Here is a 12,277-nt window from a genome sequence, read left to right as displayed (position 1 = left end):
ACTCACCCATCTCTGGCTGTCATCTTGGACACTGTGAAATGTTATACTATCTAGGTTAAGGGCTTGAGTTCTACACATCCTGTCCATGCATGCTCGCCCCAATTGTGAGAGAGAAACAGAGTGAGGTAACATAAATTAGCAACTCCATACTTGTCACATCAGCCACTTCAAGCACCATCAGAGGAATCATTTTTGATGATCAAATTATTTCATCTGCCTTAGCTTTTCCTGATACTTCATTACCTGGACAATTGAGAGTTATGGGCAGTTCACCCTCCCAGCTGCCCTACACTTTTAAAGAGAATATCCTTGGCACACCAGTGTCCCTGAGGAGCACAGACTGTATCATCTTCTGGTTTCCCAATTGGAAGTTCAAAATGAAAAGAGATGTGGTGTATATTAGAGGTCTCAGGCCCGATAAGCATACGTGGTTCCTCTGTGACGGGGTGTTTCGAGATCCGCTCATTTCCATGTGCTTATTCCTATCCGTGACTGCCATGGCTCCTAGGGGATGACAGAGGCCCTCTGTGTCCGGAAGTTCGGGATCACATCTGGCTGCCTTTTCTCCGTCTTTGTCCATTTCTTCAGATTGCTCTAAAACTAATTGGAAGAGTCAATAAGCACACCCACCAATTCCCTCAAGGCACCAGGAAGCCGCTGTCTCTGCCCTTCAGACTGGCACTCAAAAGCTGTCTGTTTTTTCTGAGTATTCCCATACCTGCCTTTGTGAATTGGCATTCTCGACATGTTCGTCATAACTTCTCAAAGTGTCAGCGTGCCTCTTTTCATTGTCCTTGTTAAAGATAATTTAAAATTTCACAGTCAATGCCAACTTCCTTCTCTTCACCACGCAGCATCTCTGTCCCTGCCTTCATCCACAGCCTCCAATTCCCAGCCCCAGATGGGCATCTAAACCTTCTCTTTTTTTTCTTTCTTTCTTTTTTTTTTTTTTTTAACATTATTCCCTCCCCTGCTTCCCCATCCTTTTCCTGCCCACCAAAATACCTCACCCAGTGAAACACACTTTAGCTTGTGGGTTCTCGCTCCTTCACTTCAGTGAGACACATCTGTGCTCAGAGACTATAAAATCATCTTCAGGGAAGAAGCATATAGTACAGGCTGTCAATCAATCAGAACAAGGCAGGGAAAATGGCACTGTGTGCAGCTCCTGGTTCTGCGACATATATTTAGGCTTGGGGGAGATCAAGGTGATTTCTTTTACACAACTGGAAATTCATAGTTGTGTCTTTGGTTTGGCTCTAAGCCCAACACCACAAGAGTAAATAGCCCAGAATACTGAAGATGGCGTTTAGTGTGCCTCATCCTGCATTTGGCCTCTGGGGTTTTTTGGCCCCCACCCCTTTTCTGGAAATTTCATTTCTATTATTTGCAAGCTCCCTGTTTACACTTGGTGATGTTCTTTGCCTATACAACAAGGCAACTGAGTTTTCTATTCTATAATTTCTAGTCCCATGTCATGTCAAGTTTGACAGATGGGTTTTCCAGCCTGCTTCTCTTACCACCACCACCCCACCCTTGAAGCAGACCCGCACGTCACCATTCCTGTCACGTGTACAATCCCATCAAGTTTCAGAGTGTCATTTATACACAATTTTATTTCTTCTTCTTTCACACACGCCTACCACTTACGTACAGCAACGCACTATATTCATATTTCATAAACTCCATCAGTATTCAGTCAAATCCTCCCCCAAAGTAAGCTAGGTATTTTTAACAAGTGCATACCTCTTTCATAGGCTTGAGGATCTAACACTAAGTTGTGCCCTTTCCTTGCAACTCAGAGGACTTCATTTACTGCCTACATGTGGAAATTTCTTTCTTACTTCAGAACAGTTTAAGGCAATTTGTATTACACAGTTAGGATGACTCCACCAAAGAGGAAACACAGCCTCTGTATCATGAAGCTTCTGTCCCATTCCCAGCCTCTGGTGGAAGATTCAGGGGAAAATGGATAGAAATTTACCCCGAGATAGCCCAGGGTCCTTCTCCATCTTTGAAGGTGTGGGAAACCTATACTCTGAGCATCCATGAGAACAGGGCTCCCCAGCCAGCCATTAGGTTTTGTAGATGTACCCTAGGAAATAACCTCTGCTATCATTAATGTACCATCTCAAGTGACATGGTGACACAATTTATAATAATGTCACATCATGAAAGCCATAAAAATCTGTTGGGGGGAGGAACTGTTCCTCCCTTAACAAGGGATTGTACCTTGTAATTCCTTTCAGCATTTGCAAGGAAGAGGTGGGGCTGAAAGCCAGTCTTCCTACAGTGAGCTGTGATGCCTTCATTCTTCATCATATCCTCTTCTTCTATTATAATAACTTCTTTAAACAATCCCCTTGATTCCCTTACCAAAAAATAGTTCATTGATGATGATGTCAGGCTATCACAACACCAAGAATGCAAGCAGTTACATCAGAGGCAGCAGAAAATTATCAATGACTAACATTAAGTCACGCGTGATGATGCTGAGGAAGCCAGGTCTGTGGTTCAAAACTGCCTCCCCCAAAACCACAGTTAGGAAAGGACTTCCTCTGGGGGCTTCTAAATGTTCTTTCCTACATGCTTGAACTATGAAGCTTCCTAACCTTCCGGTGCATGAGACCCCCCTACCAAAGAGATGCCCCCAACTTCCCCAAAGGTATGGTTAAATTAGTGGCAATTGCCACCCTTATTACATGAGAGGATGCCACAATCCAGGACTTGTAAACAGGATTGCCTCCTTGGATATTTTAGGACTTTGCAGCTTCTGAATTCTAGAGCAGTGGTTCTCAATCTATTGGTCTCCATCGCTTTGTGTTGCATGGCAGACATCTTTCATATCAGATATTGACATTAGGATTCATAACAGTAATGAAATTATAGTTAAGAAGTAGCAACAAAAGAGATTTATGGTTGGGGGTCACCACAACGTGAGGAACTGTATTAAAGGGTGGTACTATTAAGGTAAGAACCACTATTCCATGGGAAGAAGTATGACTTTAGCAGACAACTGTAATCCAACCACTCAGGAAGCTGAGGCAGGAGGATGGCCCCAAGTTCCTGTCCCAAATAAGCAAACCAATAATAAACAAAGAGATTTTAGATTCTGGTTGACAATTTCCTGTAAAGACCTCCATTATTAACCCAGAACGACTAATTGAATTTCTGACTTGCTACTTGCAACATGGAAAACAAGGAAGCAAATAGTCCTGCTGAGGATTTCATAGGAAACAAAACAAAACAAAAATGATTTCCAGGTGGGATCAAAACGGACCTCGGCCAGTCTCCCCATTTTCAGCTCTGTGATGTACAGTAAGAATTCAAGCTCAGAACCATGATCCCACAGTACCCCAAGGCTCTGAAACTCCAAGGAAAGATTCAATTTCCTCCCCGACGTGCTCTCTAGGCCAGGAAAGGGAACCATACAGCTAAAAACAGTACTCAAAAAGGAAATGACCAAAAAAAAAAAAAAATCACATGGGGTTAATCTAGTGTCAGACAGAAAAATCAATTCGTTAGCAACACCTTGGTACCCTCAGAAAAAAACCATGATTTATTATACAGCAGCCAAGACTCGGACACTAATCGTCTGGATTATTTTTAAACTAAAAATTATACAATTATACTAATAGATAGCCTAAACCATAGTTGAAAAGTTTTAATAGCTTAATTCTACCCAACATTTCCCATGATGAATTAGGCATAAAACAAATCTGGGAGAGAAACAGTGTGAGAGAGACAGAGGGAGTGAGGAGGAGGAAGGAAGGGCGAGCCACCAGCCCAAATCCAGAGCAAGGGAGACTTGGGAACTGGAAATATGTTCTATATTCAAGGTGAGTGTTGTGCCCAGGTAGCCAGAGCCCTTCAAGTGACTCCCCTTGCTCTAGGAGGAGTTATAATTCATCTTGATGGGTGAAGCAGGGCTCTCCATGAAGGAGTGGAAGACACCTACTCCAGAGACCTGCCCATGATCTCAACAATGATACAGAGAGTGTGGGACAGTGGATGTTGTATTAGGACATAAACACACATACACCCATAGGTCTGCGTGTGCACACACACGCGCACGCGCGCACACACACCAACCTCTAAAATGCAATTTTGTATTTTGCTTCCTGAGACTCAGAAGTTCCCACAGAAGCTAAGAAGGAACATGAAGATCAGAGTGGGGAGACGCACAGGGAAAGGAGGAGAACTCCATAAAAAGTAACATACGCTGTAAAAATTCACAGGACGTGGGGGCTGGGGAGCCAGCTCAGTGCTCAGAACCCATGTACAAAGTCCAGGTGTGGAAGCACAGGCCTGTAATCCCAGCACTGAGGAGGCTGAAACAAGTGGTCCTGAGGCTCACTGGCCAACTAGCCTAGCAGAACCACTGAACTTTAAATCCAGTGAAAGATCCTATCTCAAAAAATAGAGGGCAATTTAGGAAGACACCAGACACCGATTGACCTCTGGCCCCACGTGCACATACATTCACCTACACACACAGTAGTGTTTTTAAAGGTGTTTCATGTTATGTGTATATAACGGATGTTAATACCCAACTCGGTGAGTCTTCTCAGCATCAGACCACAAATTCCTAAATGCAAAATGGGGACTTTGAGAGAGACAGAGAGAGACAGAGAGACAGAAAGAGAGAGAGAGAGAGAAGTGCACCTCTGCCTGAGGATGACCCATGCTGACTTGCATTGCAAGGGTTAACTTCAGGCATAGGTGACTTTGTTTCCAAGCTGTCTCCACAAATCCTCTGGACATGTTCATCCACAGGCACAACTCTGGGTGTTAACATCCTTGCACTTCTCCATCCCACGTTCAGAGTCTGCCTGACATCAAGGGGATGTGCAGCACATCCCCCCACCCCCCAGCACACACACACACACACACACACACACACACACACACAGAGAGAGAGAGAGAGAGAGAGAGAGAGAGAGAGAGAGAGAGAGAGAGAGAGAGAGAGAGAGAGAGAGAGAGAGAGAGAGAGAGACATGTGCCCTGAACTGAACAGTCATGGGAGAAGAGATGTCAGAGCCCAGCTCCTGGACAGGCATCAGCTATACTTCAGAGTCAGAAAAAGACATTTCCTAAAGCCCAGGGCTCATTGCAATGCCAATGGGTTTTGGAAAACAGAGGAAGGGTATGCTGTAAGTGTTTTAGCCACTTAGGACTCGAATTCTAGATTAATAATTCAATTCTTTATAAGAAATTAGGATGGAGCAACAGAAAGGTTATCCTAACTATCTTAAAATGCATTTTCTAAAATTATCCCATTGAATTTTAAAGGTATAATTATAAATGTTTTTATGAGCAATTTACCAGAAAATTACAGTCTCTTAGTTTAAAAAAAAAAAAAATCATCCCATCCCTTTGGGGAAAGATTTTCTTCCCAGCCAGGGAAACTATCATTTATTTCCTATAGAGAGCAGGGACCATACCAGTAAAGGTGACCTGAAATTTTATCTCTTTTATCTCTAGAAAAGATGCCATATTACTAGGCAGGAGAACCTTCTAGAAAGGGAATCAGCAGGGACTGGTGAGAAGAAGGGAGGGGGTGCACTTCCAAAGTGGAGGGGTTGTGCAGTTGCAGCATCCCTCTAGGTTGCAGGGCCACAGAGGCCATATTAATTGATTTTAAGTCACTCTCAGCGGAGCTTCCAGAGGCTTGTCCCTCAGGTCCACCCAGCTTTGTAGTATTCACCCCATCCTTTGCTTTCCGTTTTTTTCTTAGCTTGGCCTGCCCTAAAAGCCTTGCACACCAGTGCTTCGAACCCACGCCATGGTACTCAGTCCTTCCAGGGTAACTTTTAGTGGAATACAATATGTAAGCTTCTGGCATGCATATAATACAGAGATTCTAGGAAAGGGTTGCTAACACCAGTTATATACCACAATGCTCACAGTTTCCTAAAGTCCCTGGAAGCCTTGTTAAATTAAAGATTCTCAGTAGATTTTGTTTGTTTGTTTGTTTTCCACTTCATTTTTTACTTGCCATGTTGCTTCTTGCTGTCTTTTATTTTCTTCCACCTCTTTCCCGATGGTACTGGAAAGATGTAGCTGAATGGCACCAGCCACCATTAAATACTTTCTAGAAAATGGAATGGTTTCATTAAGACCGCTACCATTCCCTTGGAGTTGGAGGGAGCACAGGGAGATCAACTTCCAGATTATAAAACCACACATCTGATTTTGAAAGCCCAGGCACTGAAGGCCTCTAATCCATTCATGCTTAAATTCCCAGGACATAGGAATTTAGCAACAGCCTCAAATCTACCCAGGTAATATCCCATGAGGTCACATCAATGCCATGAGAATATACCTGCAATTTCTGGAGACTCCAAGCACCAGCTGCCTGTCTGGGAACAAGCTCCCAAGGCCCAGAAGAAAACACCTCTCAAGTTGGAAAGCTTCAGTTTCCACCGGGGAACTCCACTAACCCTTCTGAGGTGGAAGGGGCTAATTGTGAGGTGGTGATATCTGCTTTGCCTTTTGAGTCCATGCCTTTATGTTTTAAGTATTTAAGAGGCATAATCACCTAGTGTGTAGGTTAATTTTTTTCTGATATTGTAATTTATGCAACATTAATATGGGATGCCAACTCCAATTTTCTTATGCTTACACTCCGGGAGCCGAGTTGCATATTCTGCCAACTCCATTACATCATCTAAAAACCCAAACATTTCCCATTTGCACATCACTCTCAACTACCCATCATACTTACACAGTAGTCTCTCTTTTTCTCCTGGGTGCGCTCTCTCTCTCTCTCTCTCTCTCTCTCTCTCTCTCTCTCTCTCTCTCACACACACACACACACACACACACACACACACACCCCAAGATTGGCACCCCTGAGAATTAGATGCTACATCTGAGGTCAAGGTCTGCAACTGCAAGTAATTCCTGGAAGATATGACTACTGCTGTGTTGGCTAAAGGATGCCTCCATGTCTGACCTTCCTTTTTTCCATTCAGACTGTTATGTAACCTAGTGCTTGCGTGCAGGATGTGAGTGGAGTGTCTGGGCCTTACTTTCCCCTTCCCAATAAATCTCCTTGGAGAAACAGACAGGTCTTTTTTTTTTTTTTAATTTTTTTAGAACAGGGGTGGGGGCTCTAGGGGGTAAAGGGATATGGGTTAGCAGGTCATCCTGTTAGATGCACATTGCTCCTATTTTGGTTCCTTGGAGCTTTTTGGGGGGGGGGTAACCAAATTCCCCTGCTTTATGTAATTTGCAGTAACAGCAAGTTACAGATTTGTAGTCGGTTCTGCAACCTGCCACCCCATCTATTGCAAGAACACACCTTCTGGCAAGAATAACACCTGAAGATGTTAATAAAGCAGGGGAAGTGGGGAGGGGCTAAAGGAAAAAGAAAGGTATAAACCAGAAATTAGAGCCGCCGCTTCCTAGACACCCTGCACTCCCGTCTTTAAAAAAAAAAAAAAAAAAAAAAAAAGCCTCCAAACACATGAAGGGGATTTTCTCCAGCGTTTCTGATTAACCCTGTTACATAACCCGCTTGCATTCCAAATCTCCGGCTCTAAATAGACTCTTTGCAGCCAAAAGCTCTGCACACAAACTCTCAGAGCTGGTGGCCAGTCCCCGCCGCCCCCCCCACCCCAAACCTTCACCCCGTTTTCTATTAGTCCCGGTCCTTGCGGGCCCCACTCCTCCGGTTCAAACCGAGCCTCCACGCAGTCACTCTTCGGAAATCGCCTTTAATTAAATGCCGCACTCCCCCCCCCCCAGCATATGTCATCCTGATGGTTTTTACTGTACTCGAATTCCGTGAATGGGAAAGCGCCCGGACAGGGGGTGTGGCTAAGGTGGGGCGGGATGGGGGAATACTGTAAAACAGCCAGCACATGATCAGCCATGTTCCTATCTCCAACTAGCAAGCACATCAGAGAGCAAGGGAGCGGCTCTAGGTCCCTCCTTTGCCTTCCCCCAGGGCGCCTAGCCGCCAGATCCTGGCTGGAGAGACCCTCTAGTTCCCAAGCCCCGCGGTGGCTTGCAGGAGCCCGCTTCCTCCGGAGTGACAGGCGTGATTTATACATTATTTACAACAGTAATTAAAGCTGCAGTTTCCTCCTGCTCTTTGCAAACTCCCAAAGCATTCAAATAAATAATCCCCCACCCCCGAAGGAGGAGGTGGGGGAAATCCCACAGCAGGTTCTGACACCTTTAAGAAAGGAGTCCGCTTTCCAGATCAGGCCACTTTAGGAAAACCGCAGGAGGGGAGCAAGCACCCTTGTCTCCCCGGGTCTCCTCCTTCACACACTCCAGACACCAAAACGAAATGAACCAATGACCAGGCGAGGGTAGCCTCGTTAGCCCAGGCCCACCAGCACTCAACTCTGTTTCCGGCAGAAACACTGGGCATCGCAGCGAGGGGAGGATTCCCAGAGCAGAAATAAGTTTGGGTGCTTTTCTCAGCGTTCTCTCTGCGTTTGTTTGCTGTCACAGCCTCTCCCTCCGATCCTGCGTGAAGCGCCCCATTCCAAAGCCGCCCTCCCTTCGTGAGCTGTACACGCCCCCTGCCAGGCTCCTCCAGGGCTCTCGGCTCCGAACCCCTGGCTACAAAGTTGCGCTTCTTCCCCTAGCTGCGGGGCAACTCCAGAGCATCCAGCGCGCCAGGACCCTCATTCCTCTGGCTCCTCTAAACCCAACTCCAGAGCCCCAGAGAAGAAGCTGCACGCGTCGCCTCCTCTTAGCCCCAAGAGGGTCCCCTTTTTGTTCCTACAGACTTCTAGGTCTCTCGCTCCTCTCGAACCCCCTAACCTTTCATGGGAGAAGAAGGACTCGAACACCCGCCGCGACTCCTGCTACCCGAGCGGGGGGTGGGGGGTGGGGGGGTATGAGAGTAACTGTCAAGATCAGAAAAGGTAACCGTGGAAGCGAGTATCCACAAACAGACCCCATCCCCCTTCTTAAAAGGACACTACCGCTTTAAAAGTTTCTTTCCCCCACTCCCCCGTCTCGGTTTGTTCTTGGTGGGGGGGGGGGGAATCGTATTTAATTTGGACAGCTTGTCTTTGCAGAAAATAAAACATGCTATCAAGGGGGGCATGGTGTTGGAGTCGCCTGACTGTCAACGCTCCGGTCCGTCCCTGTCCCCCCTCTCCCTCTCCTGCAAGCCCAGCACTGGCTTGCAAAAGTTTGCAACATTTGTGGGGGGCCGCGGGGGGAGGGGCGGGGGTGCCGGCCGCTCAGGGCACCTCGACAGGCTCGCGCGCGCGCGCACCGGTCCCTGGGACCCCGCGTCTCGCCTGCTCCCCCGGGCGCGCGCTCCCCCGGGGCGCCCGGTCCCCTCCGGGCTCGGCGCACTGCTCCCGCCGCCCCCCTGCCAGGAGCCCGGTCGCAGCGTCTCCTACCTCGGCTGGAGCTCGCGTAGCTCTGCCTGCGACCAGTGCCCGGCGCCTCGCTCTTGCGGCCCGCGTCCTGGGTCAGCGGGGTCTCCCTGGAGCTAGCGGCCGCCTCCGAGCCGCTGCTGCCCGGTTCGCTGGCGGCGGGGTCGGGGGCTGCCGGAGCTGACTCCATGTTTTTTTTCCCAATGTAGAGATCGGCGGAGATGGCGAGCTCCGAGACTCCCTCTATCTTCTGTTTTCAGAGCGACTCTATGGTACCAAAAAAAAAAAAAAAAAAAAAAAAAAAAAAGGAAAAGGAGACGGGCGAGAGCAGGAGGGACCCAGCCAGGCGAGAGCGCGAGCGAGCGCGCGAGTGGCGGTGGACGTGTGCGGCCGAGAGGGGACGAGAGGCGGGTCTGGCCACAGGCAGCGCTAGCGAGAGCGTCTCCAGCCGGCCCCCGCACCCACACTCCACACCCTCCAGACCCCAGACCGGGAGCCACACAAGGCTGCCAAATTTGGGAGGTGGGGAAGAGAGAGGGAGGAGAAAGAGGGGGTGTCTCCTGTGCCCCGATCCTCCCTCTCTTCTTTAAATCAGCGACAGAAATGAACGGTCGGCGACGTGTGGCTCTGTCTACTTTTTGAGATTCCCTCGGGGGCAGTAACTTGGTGTCCCTATCCGCAGCCAGCTTGGGAGGAGGAGACAAATCCGGTTATCCACGTTGGGGCACTTGCTGGTAACTGCAGCTCGCTGCAAGCCTTGTCCAAGGTTGGGGGAAAACTAAAAAGGAATTAGAAGCTGATTGACACTCCCTCGAAGGGGGGAAGGTGGGACGAGGAACGTGGCGCCTTTTACTTTGGAATGGGACAGTCTGGGGTTTCCAGTCTTAGGATCTAAAATAAATTTTGTGATTGTAGGATGCATATGGCCAGCCAGTAACTAATGTTATGAAACGAGGTCTCTTTCAACTCTTTTGCAGTTTTTCTCCATGAAGGATCCTGAAACAATTTGGCAGTGCACTATTTTGTGAAGCAAACTTCGGCCGGTTTGGTGAAGGACTCTCTGAGTTGATGAAATGGGCCTAGCTACATGTGAACTCTGCTGTGCCTGCTAGTTTTCTGTTCCCACTGGTACTTTTGATATTAAATGCACAGCCTCATCCATAGCAGACAGACATCCTGGAGAGGTATTAATAACGTCTGGATAATAAAAAAATCCAGATAATTAACGAGTCTTATCTTTATAAGGCATGATTCTGCGTTTCCCTTCCCTTGGAGCTCACCCATCTACTAGCTGATGCTCAAAGAAAGCTGAGAATTAAGTCTGTGAGCCTCCTCCCCAAACTCCAGTACAAAGTACCACTACTACTAATGGGATGGCTAGTGAACATCCGAATATGGAAAACTGCCCTCTCTGCCTGAATAGTGAAGGCACCATCTCCTTTTATTTCTGAAGACACCTATGAAATCAGCCCAGTTTTTACACCCCCCACTTCCTTCCAGAAAGCCTGAAATTTTTGACAACACAAATATTATTATTTGTACCAGAAGGTGGCAAAATTATGTGTGTTTTTTCAGGGGGGGTGGCTGGAGGGGGAGGGAGAACTGGGGAACATTGCACTTTTGCTGATTTTCTGGTTCTAAAAAAGTACTCTTTTTAGAAAAGAGAAAGACAACTATTTAGTTTAAGACCCACCTTCTCCCCCCTCCCCCCCAAACCCTGCAAGTTGCTATTGATAATTTATGTTGACTGGATTGACACTCAGGGTGATCTTTGCCATGGACTATTTATCCCTCAGCCCAGCCATGGTCCCTTGGTCCATTCTCCAGCTGATATAGATGGAATGTGAAGGGTTCTGACATGGGGCTCTGCAAGGTTCTGTTAGCCTGTTCATTGGTGCCTGTATACAATGCTATAATTGTCTCCTCTCTAACAAATCAAATGTATGTCTTCGCAGACACCAAAGCAGATTTTCTAAGCAAACTGCATTCTCATAATTTACTATTGCTGGTTAGCCTGTTGCTGGTATTCTTGCAGCAACTGGCCTAGCAAGGTCACATTTGACTTTTCTAAGTAAACAAATGCTTCAAAGTACACAGCTTAATAGACAACTTCCTCTGGGACAGTCTCAAAATACATCTGCTGGTTGTTTTACAATACTGTTTTTAATTTTTAAAATTTAACTTGAAATGGAATTACATCACTCTCTGGTCCATGACCTTACTCCAGCTCCTCCTAGTTACCTTCCCTCCCACCCCCTTCAAATTGACAACCTTTTAAAATCTTTGATTATATTTGTTGCATATATATGTATGTATGTATGTATGTGTGTATGTACAAATAAATAGAACCCAGTGAGTCCATTTTTGTTGTTTGTATTTCAAAGCTGACCACTTTGCATTAGACAACCAATTAAAGGACTCATCCCTGGGGAGGCTAATTCTCCTTTCCCCAGAAGTCAATAAATGGAACCCCTTCCATAGTAGCATGTCCATTGATACTGGTATTGTTCCATTCTTGTTTAGACATTTCTAAGAGAGACTGCTTCACAGCAGACTTCCCACTCTTCATTCTGCCCCCTAGTCCACAATGTTCCCTGAGACAGGGATACAGGAGCTATGATGTATATGTACCATTGATGTAAATGTACCTACTGGGGCTGGCCTCTCCATGATCAGTTGATCTCTGCCTTATGCCCAGTTTTCTATGTAGGTTTGCAGTTGCTGTGAGGAGATGTTTCTGTGATGAAACCCATGTATAAGGATAAGATTTAGAATGTAGTAGTGAATTATGCTGGTGTAGGAAAGTGGTGGTAGTAGATTCTGTTATTCAGTTGGTTCCCTTATGGTTTTCCTTCATCCAACTGAAATAGGTCACTCCAGAAACATCTCCCAGAAAAGATAGGTGCAGATCTCTATGAGTTTAA

The 12,277-nt window shown here is 46.6% G+C and overlaps 1 protein-coding gene across 2 annotated transcripts in view; it reads right to left on the bottom strand.

Moving 5' to 3' along the window:
* Rora (RAR related orphan receptor A) overlaps positions 1-9,609 on the bottom strand; it is a 701,488-nt gene extending 691,879 nt beyond the window's left edge. The window contains exon 1 of one of the 2 annotated variants that reach the window (XM_051197864.1): positions 9,378-9,609. In XM_051197864.1, coding sequence (XP_051053821.1) covers positions 9,378-9,543 — 166 coding nt within the window. In that variant the 5' untranslated portion in view covers positions 9,544-9,609. The remainder of the gene's footprint in view (positions 1-9,377) is intronic. The other variant, XM_051197863.1, reaches the window with a different exon arrangement.
* Between the last annotated feature and the right edge of the window lie 2,668 nt (positions 9,610-12,277).

Source organism: Phodopus roborovskii, unplaced genomic scaffold (assembly GCF_943737965.1).
Source record: "Phodopus roborovskii unplaced genomic scaffold, PHOROB, whole genome shotgun sequence".
In the NCBI taxonomy this organism is placed as follows: Eukaryota; Metazoa; Chordata; class Mammalia; order Rodentia; family Cricetidae; genus Phodopus; species Phodopus roborovskii.
This window is presented reverse-complemented; position numbering and strand designations above follow the sequence as displayed.